The following is a 19,789-nucleotide window of genomic DNA, read 5'->3' on the forward strand; positions in this document are numbered from 1 at the left end:
GGTATAAGCTTTTTGAGGGCAGGGACTTTTTTTTTTTTTTGCTTTTTCTTTATGTCCTCAGAACTTAGCCTAGTTTCTGTTACATAGTAAGCATTTAACAAATGCTTATGGACATGTTAGAAATAGGACTTGAACCCGGGGTTTCCTGGTCCCAAGGTCAGCTCTCTACCTGCTATGAAAAAATTGTCTCTTCAAAATAGATTCAAGGCAATTTGAAGGGAAGGCACTAGCAGATGGGAGATCAGGACAGGCTTCATGAGGGTGATGGTGTTTGAACTAAGCTTTGAAGTATATAAAGGAATCTAAGAGGAAGAGGTGAGGAGGATATGCATTCAGGGCATGGGGAACTGCCAGCCCAAAGGCAAGGAGATGGGAGATGGAGGGCTGTGTGGGAGGAGGAGAAAGGAGGCCAGTTTGGATGGACGATAGAGTGCCTAGGAGAGGGGGCAGGCAATAGATCTTAAGTCTGGGAAGCTAGGTTGGGGCCTGGTTATGAAGGGCAAACACAGAGAGAGTCCATGCTAGAATGGATCATTAGGAGGGATGGAGAGAGAAAGAGACAGAGAGAGCGAGAGAGAGACGGAGACAGAGAGAGAGAGAGAGCAAGCATTTCTTAAGTGCTTCCTTTGTGCCAGGCCCTGGGCTAAGTTATGGGGATACGATAGTCCTTACCATCAGGTAGCTTATGTCTAACAGAGAAAGGCAACACATATAGGGGAGCTAGGAAACAGAGGAAGTGGGAAGGTAATGGAAACCATAGAAGTCAAGGTGCTGGGAGGGGAGGAGGGAGGAAAAAAGCTGTCCAGAGAGTGAGAGCAGGTGCTAGTGAAGGGATGCCTGCCTGGAGTTGGTCCTGAAATGCTGTTGTATCAGAGGCAGCCACCACTGGGGGGGAGGGGAGGAGGGCCTCGGGACATTTCTGGAGAAGTAAGGGGTTGGGGTAGGGGGTTAAGGTGACAGATTTAGGGAGAAGAAAAAAAATCTAGATAGTCAGTCTGGATGAGAGGTGCCCCAGGCAAGAAACAGAGGACAACATATAATGTACTTAAAGCCTAGTGCTAAGTGGTTTGGAGTACAGGAATTTGGAGAAGGGAGACATCCTGGAAAGCTTCCTGGGCAAGGTGCATTTTTCCACTTAATTGGTTGGATTGGGATAGACAGAGGGTTGGGGTTACAGCTTTTTTTCATAAGAATAGGTGCAAGGATTCTCTTCCTGTGGGATCAGTTGACTTTGCTGTAGCTCATGGTCACAGATTACATGCCTTACCCTGGCTGGTTGCCTAAAAATGAATGGGGGGTGGGATGGGGTGAGGAGGAGACCCATGAAGTAGGCCAGGTAAGAGAATGCAGATAACTCTGTGCACAGCATCCCTTTGATCAATGAAACAGCTCACTATGAATGTCCCAGTAACAGTACAGACAAAGATTGTTGTTTTGGGGGATGGGATAGGGAGGGGAGGGAGTATGGGGGAAGAGTTAGTTTCTCTAAGCTCCAAAAAGTATTGAAAGAGTAATGGTATAAGAGGCAGTGTGCTGGACTTTGAGGCAAAGAGACCTGGGTTTAAGTCCTGGCTCTGACACTTAACTAGCTTCAGTGAAATCACTTCCCCTATCTGAATCTCATTTTCATCATCTTTAAAGTGGGGATAATTACTATCATTGTATAATTTGGATATAATTATTCTTAATAGATATAATTTTTAAAATAATATTTTATTTCCTCCCAATTACGTGTAAAAACAATTCTTTTTAACATTTTTTAGAAATTTTTTTGAGTTCCACATTTTCTCCCTCTTTCCTTCCCCTCCCCCTCTGTGAGATAGAAAGCAATCTGCTATAGGTCATACGTGTGCAATCATGTAAAACGTATTTCCAGATTAGCCATTTGATATTATAATTAATAACAATCTGGGGATATAATCATCATCATTGTCCTTCGCCACCTACCTCTCAGGATTGGTGTAGGAACGAGCCCTGTAAAGCATTCTGGAAACGTGAGTTATAATGCAAGTAGCCACTCACTTAGGGTGAGGACTGTAGTGATTTGCCAGTGTTCATTTTCTTCCTGTGTTCCCCCAAGGGATGGTAGGTCAGTGTCTAATCGTGATGGCTGAAAATGGGGAAGATATCCGAGCCTGTGTGGGTTTGTTATTGGGCTGCCCTACGCCTGGAACCCTAGCATGGGGGGCTGGCATCTCTGGGACCACATTCTCTGTGGTGATGGTCATTGCTGCCCTCTCAGCAGGAGTTTCTCTCATTGTCTGTCAATTCATCCCTTTATCTATCATGGGCAGCGTCCTCAGTCTCACTTTCATCACTAATCTATCAGTGGCAGCCCCGAGGTCTTCATCAATCACTAATCTCTCAGGTATGGTATTGCCTGTTGTCTGTCAACCTTAGACGTCGAAGATTGGCAGAGGAGGAGGGAGTGCTGAGGGGAGGAAAATCAGGCCCTGCCAGTCTTAGCTTGGAAATTCATGATGTTGAAGGCCGTCTGCATTCCTCAGTTCCAGTTGGCACTTTCTGAGGACCGCAGGCCATAGCTTTCTGAAGGCTTATAGGCATCTGATCTGTTCTATCAAATCCCTGTTTCTCCCCTCTTCAGCTAAACCTTCTAAATTTGCAGGTGATACCTATTGTCTAAGGCTCAGATGATGGGGCTGTGGTCTGCTTTTTCAAAAATCAAGGGAGAACTACAGGCTGCCTCCTGTTGGCTCTTGTCTTATTCTTTCTCTCAATCCACATGGAAAATAGGATTTACATCATAAATGGGGAGGGGAGAGGAATGATTTCAATTGCACCTACTATGTGCCAGTACTGGGCTAAGTGCTTTATTTGATTAATCCTGAGGTAGGTGCTGTTATTATCCCCATTTTATAGTTGAGGAAACTGAAAATAAGTGACATGGCCAGGGTCACACAGCTAGGAAGTATCTGAGACCTGATTTGAATTCAGGTCTTCCTGACTCTAGGCCACTTCATCAGTTGTGGAATACCAGATTTAGAGATGAAAGGAACCTTATGGAGCATCCTGTTCATAGAATGAGGGTCTTCAAAGGTCATCTGGTCCAACCTGTAATTGATCAAGAATGTGCTCTCCAAAATAATCAATAGTGCCTTACATTTTATACTAAGCATTTCATGAATACTTATTGAATTGAATTGTGTTGAACCCTCTGATCAAAGACCACCATTTGCAGTGTGAGGGGGAACCCCATAGGTGGCCCATTCCATTTTGAAATAGCTCTAATTGTGAGGAAGTTTTTCCATATATTAAGCAAAAATCTGTCTCTGTAGCTTCTACCCAGTGCTTTTGGTTCTGCCTCAGGATAGGTAGATACTTAATAAATGCTTGTTGAATTGAATGCCTCTCTCAATGAAGCCTTGGATAACTTTAACTGCCCTTTTTGGCTACCATATATTACACTATTGGTTCCTGTTGAACTTGAAGTTCACTTAGACACCCAAATCTTTTTCAGATTATATTCTAGCCTTGTCTCTTCTATCCTGTGTTTGTGAAATCGGACCCTTATCATCTAAAAGAATACAACTTTAGAGAGCACAACTGGTGCCGCGGAATTCAAACTCAGACTCAAGTCCAGAAGCAGCACTCTGCAGGGGACACACTGCCTCTCTCTTGGAGACCAGAACACAGGCAGGATCTCAAGGGCTCAGGAAAGCCCAGCACCATAAACATGCCTCCTTTTTTGGCTCATTGGTATCTGAAGTTTCTTTAATAGAGCTTCTTGCTCTCCATCTGTCTATCTGTCTCTCTATCTCTCTTTCTCTGTCTCTTTCTGTCTCTGCTCTTCCCTCCCTCCCTGTCTTTTCAACTTCTAAAGACCCCCACTTATGCTTCCTTATGTGCTAGGAATAGGGGTAGATGCTGAGTGCTCACCACCACTTCCTTGGAGACCTAGGTCAAAGCCTAAAGGTGAGGGGATAGATTGGAGGGGTAGAGTGGAGGGGACACAGTGAAGGTCCAGAAGGGGAAGGAAAAGGAAGGGACAAGTATCTTAGCACATTCTTTTCTGGGATATATAGTCCCAGGAAACCCCAGTGCCATAAATATTCGTACCTTTTCAGCTCATTGGTGTTTGAAGTCCCTTTAGTAAAGTATGATCTCTCTCTCTCACCTCACCCCTCCTCCCTCTTTCCCTCTCCTTCTCCTTTTCCCTCTCTCCCTCTCTCCTTCCTTCCATCCTCCTCTCTCTCCCTCTCTCTTCCTTTCTCTCTCCTTCCTTCTCTCTTTCTCTTTCTCCTTCTCTCTCTCACTCTCCCCTTCTTCACACCCACCCTCAGTCAGAGACTAGGTTTACTGAAAATCTCAGAGCAGTTTCTGACAGCAGAGGTCACCCCAAACCTGATGGTATCAAAGTAATGAAGGAGAATGAGGCCACAGACAGACTGGGGGCATAGAAGGCAAATCTCATTAGTAGGCTATTCCTGATTGGCCACCTGGACTATACATCCCAGACAAGGATGTGCTAAAATACTTGCCCCTCTCCTTTCTTCACTCTACCCCACATCCCCAATCTGTCATCTTATCCTCAGGCTTTGGCCTAGGTCTCTAAGGAAGTGGCCCCTATCTCTGGTGAGCCCTCAGCATCTACCCCTATTCCTAGCATGTAAAGAAGCTTAAGTGGGGAGTCTTTAGATGTTGAAATGAGCTTTCCTTTATTAATCAGGATGTCTCCCAGAAATCTTTCCAGTTTTTGAAAAGTTTTATTGTAGTTTTTTGTTTTAATACCACAGTTAATTCCCCTTAAATCTACTCATACTTTTGCATTGAACTTTCCTCTTTTCATAAAGACATTTAAGCCAAACCAATAGATATAGCAATTATATTTAATAGTGTATACCACATTCTATAACCATAGTTCCCCACCCCTCTCCTGAGAGAAGGAAGGCATGTCTGATCATCTCTTCTGGTGTCTTTCTAAGAGTAACATCATATCTTAGAGTCAGGAGACCTAAGTTCCTGATCACTAGCACCCTTCTTGAATCAGGACAGCTATGCAGTCTGACCAAAGACTTGGACTTGATGCTACTTGACCTAGACCCCAGACTTGTGATGAAAGAAACAGTGAATGGTAGTCAAGACAACAGAGTATTCTTCCTGAATCTATGTGACCTAGGACTAGGCACAACCTCTCTGAACCTCAGTTTTCTCCTCTGTAAAATGGAAGGGTTAGCTTGCAAGATTTCCAAGGTCCCTTTTAGTGCTCAAATTCTGTGATTAATGCAGCCACAGATCCAATTAGCATTTTTGGCTGCCCACGTCACAGTGTTGACTCATATTGACGTTGTGAGCAGCTCAGACTTAATGAGATTAAGACTTGGATTTAATCTCATGGTCCCTGCCCAGGGGAGCTCACAGCCTGACAAAATACACAGAAAAGCTTGCAGTCTAATGGGGGACAGGGAATGTAACACATACACACACACACACACACGCATATACTCACAGAATATTCATGAAGCAGCAAGGACCAAAGAAAAGGAAGATTTACACAATGCAGGCCAAGTTTACTGGTGCCAAGGGGACCCAAAGCACAAAACGGCTTACAGTTGAGCATGGCTAATCCAAAAAGGCTTCCTAGGGGAGGGAACTCTAACAGAATTCTGAAGGAACAGAAGACGGTGGGGTCAGGGGGTAGGAAGCAGGCATGGGTAAAAGGCATAGAGGAGACAGACAGTAGAACCATGGATAAGAAAAATAGACTTTCATCTCTGTGATTGCAAGGCTAAGTAAGAGATAGAACAGTCTATTATGACTCAACTTTGTAAAGTTGGGGTCATGCTGGAGCAGAAAGTCTGGGGTACAGGGGGAGAGGAGGCTGGCTGTGAGACCCAGGGTTGGGGGTGGGGGGTGGGGTGAATGGAAGGCATGGCCTTGAAAGTCAGGATGAAGAAAACCTCAAGAAATAAAAGAGATTTCTTTTTCAAAAAGGCTTTTTAAGGTGACTATCATTTTGTCTTCTTAAAGGCCAGTTCAGAGGATCATAGAGCTGTCTGGTGCACCAAGTCCTTCAGGTTACTTTATAGATGAGAAAGCCAAGATTAAGGATTAACTGATTTGCCCAAGGTCACACAGGGGCATCTAGGTGGAACACTGGATAGAGTGCTGGACCTAGAGTCAGGAAGACTCATTTTCCTGAGTTCAAATCTGACTTCAGACACTTTATTAGCTGTGTGACCTTGGGCAAGTCATTGAACCCTGTTTGTCTCAGTTTTCTTGAGCTGGAGAAGAAAACCACTACAATATCTTTGCCAAGGAAAACTCAAATGAGGTTGGACATGACTGAAAAACCAACTGAAGCAACAACATGGAAGATGTTAGGAAATAGGTGGAAGGAAGACGGGATGGGACAAATTGTGGGAGCTTAGAGTTACTGTTGTTGTTGCTTTATCATTACTATTGTTGTTTGTGAAAGGCTTTAAGGGTTTGGATGGCTCCATATGGTTCTTCCCTGCCAATAGAAACAAAAGTCAAAGAGTGGTGGGTCATAAAGAGCACCATCACTGTCCATGAAGAATGGAAGGAAGGAAGGAAGGAAGGGATTGTTAGGGAATGATGAGGAAGAGGAAGGGGTGGGGACTTGCTAATACACAGTACTACATGTCTGAGTCTTAGTGGTAGTTTGTCCCTGTGCCTGGAACATTCTCCCTCCTCTCCTGTACCTCTTAGAATTCCGAGCTTCCTTTCAGCTTCGACTTAAATGCCTCCTGCTGCCTGAGGTTCCTCAATCACTAGTGCCTTTTCCTTGAATCTGCCCTTGATGTGTTTTTGTAGATATCTATGTAGGTACTTCAAGTTCTTTGAGGTCAGGGACTGTTCCAATTCATGTTTGTCTTCCCAGCACCTAGCACACAGTCCCTAGCATGATGTCGTTGCTTAATAAATATTCAATTGATTGAGCGATTCATAGATGATAAACTGTGGGGCCCAGATTCAATAGAGAGGAAAATTCAAATGCAAAATATTTGAAGGAATCTTTTCTGGTCTCAGCCTCAGCCAACTGCTGTAGAAACCTTAGAAGATAAAGACCACTGTAGAACATTTTATAAGATTCTCTGGGTGTTCCTCCTGTCCTGGTGATATTAGAATCATTGAGTGTCAGAATTGGAAAGAATGTGGGAGGTCAATCCCCTAATTTTGCAGAGGGGGAAATGGAGGCTAAGAATGGATGACTGCCTCAAAGTCACACATAAAATTAGTGACAGAGCTCTGAACTAGATGTCAGATCTACTGATTCCCTGGTCTGTCTTTGCTGCTATACTCTGCTACTAGTCTATACAGAAAGTTCCCAAAGTCTTTGTAAAGTCTAAATATCTTAAGACTACAAGACGTTTGGGACACGCTGTACTTGTAGAATTACAGGACTTTTACAATTAAAAGCGACCTTAGCATCACTGAATGTAACACTCATTTTTCAGATAAGGAAACTGAGATCCAGAGAGATTGAGTGATTTTCTCAAGGCCACACAGGTAATAGGTGGCAGAATTGGCATCTGAATTTAGATTTTCTGTCTCCAAATTCAATTTCTTCCACGACTCCTTTTTATTTACTGTCCTAGAAGTAGAAAAGGAGGTGGTGGCTGTTAGGGTGGAAAAGAAGGAAGACAAGAGGTTATTTTGAAGTCTGAGGATCCAGACCCCAAAAGGCATCAGACACATTCTTTTGCTTATCAGTGGAGCCAGTTTCCTCTTTTAAATCCCCAAATTAAATGGAGGTTGGGGTTCACCCAAGGAGCAGTCTCCTGTGGCTGACCATTGCAATGGCTCAGCTTGGAGGTTAATTAATACATCGCTCCCCCAATTAAAAGCTGAAAGGAAGAAGATGTTTGATTCAATCAAGTTCCTCTCCCGTTCCTCTACAGAATCCTAATTTGTGGGAGCAGATTTTAATTGTGTTCCTAGCAATTTAGACACAAACCTGGGCCCTCCAGCTAAAGAACACAATTGTATCTTTCTCAAAAATCTATAATTACGTGGGTCTCTTGGGGGAAGACTGCAAGGAATATCACCTAGGAAATTCAGGAGGAAGGTTTGGGGAGGGGCAGGAGAATGTCAAAGAAAGGTGGTGATATTTATATTCAGATCTCAGTTCCCATGATGATAGTTGGTATTTAGTGTGTCTTGGACAGGAATCTAGGTGGGGAAGTGGTTTAGAGTTAGGCCAAAAGTTCTTATCCTAGATAAGAAATCCTTACTCAGGTCTTCCCTCCTCCATTTTTTCCAGACTCCAGTCTACCCTTCATTCTACTTCCGGAACAGTCTTTCTTTTGTGCAATTCTACTCCTGTCTCTTCTCAAAAATCTTCAGTAGCACCCCAAGTAAATTTCAAAGTTCCTTGTTATTCCAGACCTTTCATCATTTGGCCCCACCCTATCTTTCCCACTCTGCCTTCTATTACTCCCCTTTAAGTCCTATGCTTTGCCCAGTTGAGTGGCTACCTTCATGATCCTGGGGAAGTCATTTATCCTTATTGGGCTTCTGCTGTCCAACCTCTTTGGGAACACCTTGGATTTATTTGTAGAATATCTACCTTTTCTTTAAGATAAGGGATGTGGACTAGATTTCGGAGATTCCTTCCAAGTCTAAATCACAACCCTGGCCTTATCTTTTCCATCCTCCACATGTTTTGAATCATGCTACTCCTTGTGCCAGAAATGCACTCCCTCCTTTTCTTCACCTCTTGGATTCCTTATGATTCCTTAATGCCCAATCTTTATGTTATGTGACCCCTAAGCACTTTTCAGTCAATCTGAGTGACTTCCCCAAACATACTTTCTTTTCTCTTAGTGTTTACTCATACCACTTTCCTAAACTCCCCTTCCCCAATTCTACCCATCATTTTGATATCAGGTCAAATTCAGTATTCATGAAGCCTTTTCTGATTCTTCCTGCCCTGCAAATGATGTCTTGGTCTTCCAGATCTCTGTAGCATTCATTCAATTTGTATCTCTCTTATGACACTGATCACAGCCTACTTTGTATTATAGTTGTTTCATTCACTCATTTAACAAATATTTTCTGAGCAACTACTATGTGCCAGCTGGGCTCCGGTTGGCACTGAAAGGAATTAAGAAAAAAAGTAAGACATAGTCTCTTCCCCCAGAGAGTTTATGGTTTAATCATATTTTGAGGCAGATAGGTGACTCAGTGGATAGAACGATGGATCTTGAGTCAAGAAGATCTGAGTTCAAATTTGACTCCAGGCACTTACTAGCTGTGTGCCCCTGGGCAAGTCACTTAACTTCTGCCTCAATCCTCTGGAGAAGGAAATGACAAACCACTTCAGTATCTTTACCAAGAAAACCCTGATACAGGATTATGAACAGTCAGTGTACAGTCAGACGCTACTGAATAACAGCAATATTTGTGTACATATCTATTTTACTTTATGGTAAAGTCCTAAGGAGGTAATCCTTAGGAGACATCTGTTTTCCAGTCCCTGTTCAGCCTCTTACTGACTGTGTGGCTTGGAACAAATCATTTCTCCTCTCAAGGCCTCAGTTTCTTCATCTCTAAAATGAGAACTTTTGGACAGTGCAATCTCTAAAATCCCTTTAATTTTAATATTCTATGACTAAGAACTGATGTGTGAATAACTTTGGTTAAACTGATTCATGCCTAGGCCTCAGTTTTCTTCACCATCAAATGGGAATAAAAATACTTGTTCTATCATCCTGAAGGGCATATGAGCTCTACTGTACGCAGAAGCAGAAATCTCAGTTCCCATCTCTGCAAGCTTTCTTATCTGGGATCTTGGACACACTATTAATCCCCTCCCCCATAAACCCCTGGGCCTCATTTTTTTCATCTGTTAAACAAAAGGACTAGACAAGATAACATCTTAAGGTCTTTTCTGCTTTTGAAACTTCTGAATGCCTATTAAATAAACCCTCTGAATGCAAGAGATGAATAATAAAGAATTTCACCCTTTCCAGGGTAAAATATTTGTCCTCATTTCCCTCCCATCCCAGCTGATTCCTTGCAGTGGTGAGGAGACCCAGGGCTCCAAACTTGGGGGAATAGAAGAATCTCTTGGGTAATTGATATGACTCTTCCAGGGCAGGGCTGGAGCCCAGAGACTGGGCATGGAAAAGCTGGTAGTCAGGCTGGCAGGTAATTAGACAAGCAGAGACTGTCTCCAGGGACTGTCAATCAGTATCGTTCATTGCCCCAGAATTCACATTTTTTGACAAAAGAGAGAGGGATGCAGAGGCCTGAGTGAGCCAGATTCCCTCATTAAAAAGCCACACTTAAGCACTTCATTTTATGGACCCTGGGCAGGAGTGATTTTTTTTCTCCTAAATTATACATTCCCTTCTGCTCCCCCTCAACCTCTCTTCTCTGTCTCCCCCCCAAATATGAACTCAGAGAGTTTGCTTCACTACTCCTGGGTGAGCAGGTGTCCAGGAATGGGTTTCACAGGATTTAGACCTGGAAGAAACCTTAGAGGTCATCTAATACAATGCCTCTCATTTGTAGGGCAACTGAGGCCCAGAGAAGGAAAAAAAAATGACTTGCACAGTAGTAGCCAAACTGGGATTTAAACCTAGGTTTCCTGATTCCAAATTCAAGGTTGTTTTCATTGCATCACCCTTCCTTCCCTTGCTCTCCCCACATAGTTCATATAGCTAGAGATCCTGGATCCACAGTTTCCTAACAGGAGCTTCAGGCAAGAGTGGGAAGGAGTCCCTGGGGACCTGGATTAGCCAAATCCTCCTCCTTTCCTTCCCTGCCCCTCCCCTTTTCCCTGCCTTTTTCTACCATCTTTTCTATTTCTGTCTCCTGCTCATGTCTCTTTCACATCCCTTACCTCCTCCCTTCTTTTCTTTTTTCCTTTCCTCCTTCCCGTTCCTCACCTAATTTCCTTCCTCTTTCAATTCTGCTCTCCCCAGCTTCCCTTCTTTTTTCTTTATTCCTGTTGCCATTGCCTTTGTCCAGGCCCCTAGCACCTCCCATCTATCCCTCAGGGAGAGGAAACAAGACCTTTCTGGAGGTGCAAGCATGTTGCTTTGTCCCTCAGTTGTCGGCTGAGATCCTACAGTAAACACCAGGAGCACCAGTGATGTGAGCAGGGGGATTCTCTGGGTAAGAAAATAGCAGCATCTGACATTGGCCAGAGATGGAAATTTGTGTCGGCGATTGGCAAGCTAAGTAGGATCCAGGTAATTACAGGATGTGGGTAGGAGCAGGTGTGTGACAAATATTGGCCCAAATGTAAGAAACAGCACTAATTGAATCCATTTATTCAACAAATATTTATTGAACGCTGACTGTAATAATCCCTTACATGTTCACAGGGCTTCACACTTCCTTAAGTGCTTTCAAATCTGTTATTTCATATGATCCTCGGGACAGCTCAGGGAAAAAGGGAAGGGATATTTATCCCCATTTTACAGATTAGGAGAGTAAGGTCCAGAGGCTAAGAGGCCCCTTGTCCAAGGTCACACAGCTGGTAAGCATAAGGACTTCAGCTGATTAATTGGGGGAGAGGAGGGAAGGGAAAGAGAGGAATCAGACATGTGACAGGTTAGGTGAAGTCTCCAAAAGGCAACTGTTAATTGCCTTCATAGCATAGCTGACACTCAGGAGGTGACAATGTAAATCTGTTACTTTGAACAGTAAGAGGCAAACCTAGAAGACCCAGAGGCTCTTAGCCTCAGCTGTAGGGTGGCACGATGTCAGTTGTCCCAATTGGGGGGACCTGGGTACCATCTCTGGTTAGGGTACAGACCAAGGTCTCCCTAAAGCCTTCTTCTCTCATTCCTCACCCAGTTATATTTGTGAATCACTGTCAGGGTACCATATTGTTGGGCACTGAGGATGCCCTCTGGCCATAGAGAAATAGTTTCATTACTAGATTTAATTCAGAGATCATGGAACAGCAGAGCTGGAAGATGCCTTAGAATATGGAATGTCAGAGCTGGGAGGTACCTTAGAACATGGAATGTCAGAGCTGGGAGGTACCTTAGAATGTGGAATGTCAGAGCTGGGAGGGGCCTTAGAACAGAGAACACAGCACAGCAGAGCTGGGCGGGACTTTATTTTATGAGATTTGACTACAGACAAATTATGTGATTTTCTTTCCCCTCCCTCCAACCTCCATTTCAAATTAGACAAACCGCATTTCATTTTTATTTCGGAAAGGTTATCCAAATCGTCATGCTTTCATGTTCCTTCCACTCAGACAAGTCATTCTACCTTCTCATTTCTCTCCCTTCACGGATAGTGAGACCTCCTGATTTCTCACGACCTACCCCATGGTCTCTTAGTCCCAACCTCTAGTGCTCTGATTTGGGGACCACCTTCTCTAGAGAAGAGAGGGTTAACCCAGAGACTAGGAGCCCTGCTCACATAAATGGGGAAGTTGAGGTGTGTCCTTTTTTTCTTCCTGTGTTTGAAAAGGGCTTTTCCTCTGCTGCCAGCTTTAGTTACTAATCTTAATTAGGTTTTCTTTGTGCTGGAAGGTTATGGAAAGGCAGAAAGCATGAAGAGAAACCAAATACCTCTGTGAGAGGAAGGATGGAGTATCTCTGGTTAATCCTGGGTCCTTCCTGGGGATCAGGTTTCAGGTTTTTACCATTAGCTACCGTGTGGGTTTGTAAAAAGCTTCTGGGCTGGCATTCGGAGGCATTATTTGTACGATGCCTTGATGGTATTTAGAGATGGGGGACCAGCAGGGGACAAAATCCTAAGAAGGGCTTAATACAGTTAGAGAAATTCCTTATGGGTCCCAAATGAGCCAAGCTGACTGCCTTGAGCTGAGTCTTTGCTGACTTCTTCCTGCTTAGGACATCTCTCCTAGGAGGCTTCCAGGTAGAACAGTGGATCAGACTTTAGATCCTAGCTCATTCATTTGCTAGCTGTATGACTTTAGGCAAGTCACTTAATCTTTGTGAAGCTGTTTTCTCCTCTGTAAAATGAGGGGCTTGGCTTGGCTAGGTTCCTCCTGGCTCTCACATTCAGTGAGTCTATGATGTCATTTCCCTAACAGTCCAGTCTAAGCAGCGTCACAAGGAGATTTGCTGAGGGGAGGAGTTGGGGGTCGAGGGTGGCAGCATAAATTGCCATACTACATCTGGGAAGCAGACAGGCCCCTTCTTTTACCCTTGTGTTTCCAGGGAGGTATTTTTATTTTTGTTTTTGTCTGTTTTCCCAGCAGTGGGAATGAGGCTGTACTGTATATGGCCTCTCAGCTGGGTCATAGGATACTTAACTTAGAGATTTAAGGGACCTTAGAGACCAGTCCAACCTCTTCATTTTACAGATGACGAAACTGAGGCTTAGAAAGGTTGAATAATTTACCCAAGATCAAATAGCTAGCAAGGAGCTGAGACAGGATTCTGACTCAGGCCTTCCTGCCTCCAAGTCCAGTGCTCTATCTTACTGCACCACCTATCAGCCTCAAGGGGAACACAGATATCCAAAATGGCAGGCCAGTGTTAACAAGGGACAGGGTATAGTTGGGAAAGATGGCAGATGTGATAAAGAAAGCAGAGAGAGGCCACGTGATGAAGTGGACCAGATGTCAGGACCTCTGGGTTCTAGTTGTAGTTCTAACACTGGACTGCTAACCCATGTCCAGGAATGATATAGGTACACTGTCTTCTCAATATTCCTCCATCCCCCTTTGAGTAATCAGCCTCAAGAAGCTGGCCCCTTACATGCCAAAGGTCCTCTTTCATTCCCTGCCCTTAGGCTGCCTGTTACCCTTCCCAGAGGATCCAGCATTCCTAGAGAGGAAAGGAAGGCAGGGTCCAATGGTAATGCTTGTCTGGAGAGGTGTCAACATTCTCAACACAATTGACTCAGGTTCTACACTTGACCTGGACACATCTCTCCTCCCTTTCTCAGGTAATCATCACCATTGTCGTCCCTCATGTGAATTCCTCACTTATATTTTAATTTAATTCAACCAACATTTATTAAGCACCATGTAAGGCAATTTCATACCCATTATCTCCTTTTAAAGAATCATAGAAAGTCCAAAATGGAAGAGACCTTAGAGATCTAATTCACCTCCCTAATTTGGCAGTGGGAGGAGGCAGGGCCCCAGAGAGGTTAGGCACCTTGCTCCAAATCACACTGCTAATTAGAGGGCAGGACCAGTAAAATGTAAGCTGCTTAAAGACAGGAAAGATTTTGTTTTTGTCTTTGTCTTCCAGTGCCTGGCACAGGGCTTGGAGCAGAGCAGGTACTTAATCAGTCAGTGCTAATTCAATTGAACTGAGCCAATCGAGGCCTGGAACCCTGGGTCTTCTTGATCCTTCATCTTGAGCTTTGGGTAGAGGAAATGTAGGCAGGACAGGTATTATCTCAATTTCACAGGAGAGGAAACCGAGGCTGAGAGGGGTTCATTCCTTTAGCAAACATGTATGGTGCACAAGTTCTTCTGCTTCACGCTGTGAGGGAGACAAAGATGAATAAAACAGAAGCCTTGCTCTCAGGGATGCCTCCCCCTTGCTAGACCACAAACAGAAAGTGCTGAATGGAATCCAGGGGCAGTATGATATGGTAGGAGGGATACCAACTTTGGAGTCAGAGGACCTGAGTTGAAAAGCCTGGCTTGGCTGCTTACCAGTTTAGCTTTGCAACTTGGGACAAAATGCTTTACTTTTCTGGGCCTTGGTTTCCTTTTTTGTAAAAGGAGGGGTTTGTCTCTAAGGCCCTTTCCGGATCTTGTCTTGTAATTAGGAAAGAGTGACTGGCCAGAAGGCAGGTGGGGGCTGGTGCAGAGGGAGTCCTGTGGGGGAGGGAGCAGCTGGATGCTGGATGCCACATTTCCTTGGTGACCCACACGTCCCCAGTCATCTTTCCAGGGTGAGATAATCTCTCTGGAGAAGATGAAAAGAATTCTAATTACATCTTTGAACAATATTTGTTTTGAGAGAAGAAAAACAAACCATATGGTGTGGAAGGAGGGTTTGGGGGCTGCATTAAATGGGGATTTGTTTTCCATTTATATATCCAGGCAGGAGGTGATCTGATTGGGGGTAGGGATTACTTTGTGTTGGGGTTGGAGGTAGAAACGGTGGAAAGGAATTGACAATATCTACCTCATGCTGTGTAAGCTCCAGGCCTCCTTTGTTCAGATGTTTCTTCAGAAGCAGGGAAGGGCCCTGCAGAGGATGTAGCCAGTGTGGACTCTGCCACAGACTAGATCACCAGGGCTAGTAGGGGTGGCAGTGGGAAACAAATAATTGGTTTCTAGGTGATGATAAAGGGGAGCCTGCCCTGAAGGAGACCACCACTGGCTAAAATCTAACTGGATGATGAGGTACCTGCTTGGAGGAACAGGAGGGAGATGTACCCACAGAAGCAGAACAAGAAGACTTGGGCCCCAGAACCTACCTCTTGTCCTAGGGAGGCCCTCTGGATTGTTCTTGGCTGTGTAAACCAGAATCCTGGCTGGCCACTGTTTCCTGACAGGTGGTTATTTCCTGGACTGTTCCATGACAGGCACTTCTGCTAGGGACTGACGAGCAGCTGTTTTATCCTTGTTGACTGTTCTGGACAGGCAGCTGTTTCCTGGACTCTTCCCTGGCCATCATTCCTGGACAGGCAACTGAATATTCCCTCACAAGAGAGACTGTTTCCCTAGCTAGGCACTGTTCTTGGACAGAGAACTGTTCCCCCACTGGGCTAACTATTCCCTCACTAGTGACTGTTTCCTAACAGATGGCTGGTCTCTGATTGATTCCTTTCTCTCTGCAGCCTTGTTCACAGAGACTCCCCATGACATGACTGCTCGCAGTGGCGAGGATGTAGAGATGGCTTGCTCCTTCCGGGGCAGTGGCTCCCCCTCTTACTCCCTGGAGATCCAGTGGTGGTACGTCCGCAATCACAAGGACTGGACAGACAAACAGACATGGGCATCTAACCAGGTAACCTTTTCCAATGTCCAACAGCATCTTCCCTTGCCTCCTTCTCTGGGGATGTGCCTGATCCTTCCCATTGACCTTGGGTCCTTGTCCCTTAGACATCAGCTTCTACAGTTCAGTTGTGTCATAGGATATGGAGCTGAAAAGGATCCCAGAGTGTCAGATTCAAGTAGAAACAAGGTACATGGGGATTCCTGTGGGCTGCATTCCTGTCATTTTGAAAATGTGTGTTTCCCTTGAGGCAGGTAGGTGGTGCACTGGACTTGGAAGCCAGAAGGTCCAAGTCAGAATCCTGTTTCAGCCCCTTGCTAGCTATTTGGCCCTTAGTAAATTATTCAAGCTTTCTAAACCTCAGTTTCCTTATCTGTATAATGAAGAGATTGGATTCAGTGACTTTTAAGGTCTCTTAGAGCTCTAAATTTAGTATCCTATGACCTACACATTAACATTATCTATGTTCCATTATATGTTTTAATTTACTTTGTTAAACATTTCCCAATTACATTTTATTCTGGTTCCCTACTAGGGAGTATCTCCAGCTGCAGTGTGGTTTGATCTAATTCAGTCCTCTTATTTTACAATTGAGGAATCTGAGACTAAAGGGAGAAGGGACTTGCTGGAGGTAACAAGGCAGCAAGGAGCAGATTTGAATCCAGGTTCTCTGTTTCCAAATCCATTGCCTTTCCTCATTTCTCTTTTGTGAAGGGACCGAGCTGCAGAGTACATGGAGGGTTCTTTCTTGTCCACCTTCTTAGGGGTCACTCTTCCGGCTCTGTGATCCCAGTAATCTTCCACTTTAGAATCAGAAATGTTGAAGGAGCCATCACCAGCCTACTGATTCAGAGGCAAATTTAGTAGGTATTTACTGAGCAGCTTTGGGGGAAATAAGAGAAAGAGAAGTAGTCCCTTTTCTTAAGGAACTCAATGTCTTTGGGGAGTAACAAGATAGGAAACAATGAAAGGATAGTAGGGAATCAAGTGCTCAATGTAATATGTCAGCTACCAAAATGCCTGAAAGTATTCTGGTGTTCAGGAAGCAGAGGGATCAGAAAGGCTTTTTGGAGGAGGTAGGATGAACTCGACCCTGAGGGATGGGAAGGCATTCCAGACCAGGTGAGGAATATGGATGGAGGCATGGAGGGAGGAGTGAGCCTGGGGTATTCAGAGGACAGTGACTGCTTATCTGGAACAGAACAGTTATGAAAAACTGTGATAAATTCATTCAATGAATACTAAATGCCCATTGTGTATACTTTGCTAAGTATTGGAAAAGGCAGGGACTACGATCTATGATTTTATGGTATAGAGAACCCTCAAATGAGGAAACACTCCATACCCGGGCAAGTCTGCCTTTTCTTTTCAACTAATAGAGTTGCCAAAGGCACTGGAAGTCAAACCACTTCCCCAGAGTTATACCACCAGTGTGAGTTGGGGGGAAGACTTGAACCCAGGGCTGCCCAGCCTGGGGAGGCCAAATTGCTTCTCACTCTCATAGTGGGAAAAACCCTACAAAAATAGATAATTAATTCTTGATAATATGTAGGGAGTCACAGAACAAAGGGCTATCTGTAAACCAATGGAGGAGAGGAGGGAGGCTTTGTCAACAATCACAACTTCATGAAACTTAGGTGAAAACTATGTTTATTATAAGAGAAATGGACATTCAGTTGGAGCCCAAAGAGTTTACCACCCATATAGAAATTTGCATATTTATGACAATATAACAAAGAGAAGAGGAAAAAACACAAATCTCCACCTACAGGGTCTTGGCATGGGAGGGGGAAAGGTCTAGTAAAGGTGGGAAAAGGACAGAACCCTTCCTGGAGTAAACAAGCAAGGCAATAGCTAAAGCAGTATTCTTTTCCCTTGGGAACTGCTAGACCATGAAGGTATGATGGTCAGCTTATCTTCAAGGGTCCCAGCTACACAAGCAGTTTCTCAGCCTAGTGCAGACTGACTGGTGTCTGTCTTGACTCCTAAGGATACAGAGGGAGTCCAGCTTGGGATGCAAACATCACATTATGTCAGCTGGGGGGACGGGGCTTCATCCTTGACATGTTGAGGGCCTCCTGCATACTCTGGGTCCAGGGTTTCTGGAAAACATGGTAACTCAAAAGGACAAATTCAGGGGACCCCTTAACATTCCTTAAGAGCTTCTGGAAGAGAGGGCCTTTAAAGTTGACTTTAAACAATAGGTTGGAATCCAAAAGTGAAGAGGGAACAGCATAAGGAAAGACACAAAACTGGAAAGAATACAGGGCATATTCGGGGACAAATCATTGAGATTGGCTGAATAATAATAGTGGCTAACATTTATAGAGCCGTTTAAGGTTTGTAAAGCACTTTATATTTATTATCTCATTTGATCCCCACAAAAACCCTCTGAGGTAGGTGCTATTATTATCCCCATTTTATATGTGAGGAAACAGACTGAGAGAAAAGGGATTTGCCTCAGTAGTGAGTATAGAAGCAGGATTCAAACATCAGATGTTCCAGCTGGGTGTGATGGCCCATGCCTGGGATTCCTACCACTCTGGAGGCTGAGGCTGGTGGCTCTCTTGAGCTCAGGAGTTCTAAAATGTGGTGACCTCAGCCAATCAGTTGTCTGCACTAAGTTAAACGTTGATATAGTGGCCTGACCCTCCCCCTTCCCCAGGAGAAGTGGGATGGCAGGGGCATTCTTAGGTTGCTAAAGGGGTAGGGAACTCATCAAGGTTGGAAATAGCAGGTGAAAGTTCCTGTGCTGATCAGAATGGGATTGGGCCTGGGTCAATCTATAAAAAACAACAACCCTAAAGCATTTGGTCTTCCTGACTTCAACTCTTGAACTCTTGTGTTCTGCTCACCACACTAGCTGCCTAGAGGAAGGAAAAGGCCTTCATTAAGTGCCTATTATGTACCAGGTGCTGTGCTAAGTGCTTTACTAATATTATCTCATTTGATCCTCCCAACAATTCTGTTTTTATGATCCCTATTTTACAGCTGAGGAAATGGAGGCAAACAGAAGTTAAGTGAATTGCCCAAGGCCACACAACCAGTGCCTGAGGATGGATTTGAACTCATCTTTCTAACTCCAGACCCAGTGCTCTAGCTACTTTACCACCTAACTGACTACAGTTACTTACTCTCTGGCTAACTATAGGGTAGAGAGTATGGAAGGGAATCCTAAAAGAGAAGGCCAGAAAGGAGGATTAGTGGTTTCATCCTTATGGGTATGCCCTCCATTGATTCAGATGGAAAACCCTTCATGCCTTTTCATCCTTCTCGTCAGTAAAATCCATAACAAAAAATTCATCCAGTGCACTTGTGTACCTTCCCTAGGTTCTTATAGCAGCTTTGGGCTATGAGGGTAGTGTTTGAATTATCAATGGAATAGATACTTAGCAGACATTGACTTTGATTTCCATGATGGGGATATGGCCAAAGAGAGGCAAAAGACCCTGCTCTCAGGGAACTTACAATCTGATGGATGGGGGGAGGAGGCCAAGAACATAAATGCTGTGAAATAAGAGAGTGGAAGAAGTGAAGAAGTCCACGCCTAGTGTCCAGAGCTGCTATCTGTTGTCTCTCATGAACAGCCCTCTTTCCTCTTAGTTACAGGATCATAGGAGATAGAACTAGAAATCATTTGGTACAAGAGATGACTAGCAATGGCCTATGGTCGTCTCTGGCCCACCACTACATTTTGTAAGAGCTATTCTTAGCTCTGGGGCCATTACAAAAACAAGTAGTTGAAATGACCTCCTTAAGGTCATGCAGGGAGTAGATAGTAGAAGTTCAGATCATATGTATCCTGGGTAATGCTCTGAGGAAAGTGTTTTGTTGGGTATAAAATGTGACTTATGATTGGTATTTTGCTGGGGAGCTATGGTAGGAGAAGTGGATTGATT

General features: G+C 44.3%; 1 protein-coding gene across 1 annotated transcript in view; it reads left to right on the forward strand.

Annotated features, from left to right (window-relative positions):
- Window positions 1-19,789, forward strand: part of VSTM2L (V-set and transmembrane domain containing 2 like) — an 82,354-nt gene that overhangs the window by 36,536 nt on the left and 26,029 nt on the right. The window contains exon 2 of the mRNA XM_072631551.1: window positions 15,733-15,902. Coding sequence (XP_072487652.1) covers window positions 15,733-15,902 — 170 coding nt within the window. The remainder of the gene's footprint in view (window positions 1-15,732; window positions 15,903-19,789) is intronic.

The sequence above is a fragment of the Notamacropus eugenii genome, chromosome 1 (assembly GCF_028372415.1).
Source record: "Notamacropus eugenii isolate mMacEug1 chromosome 1, mMacEug1.pri_v2, whole genome shotgun sequence".
NCBI classification, from domain to species: Eukaryota; Metazoa; Chordata; class Mammalia; order Diprotodontia; family Macropodidae; genus Notamacropus; species Notamacropus eugenii.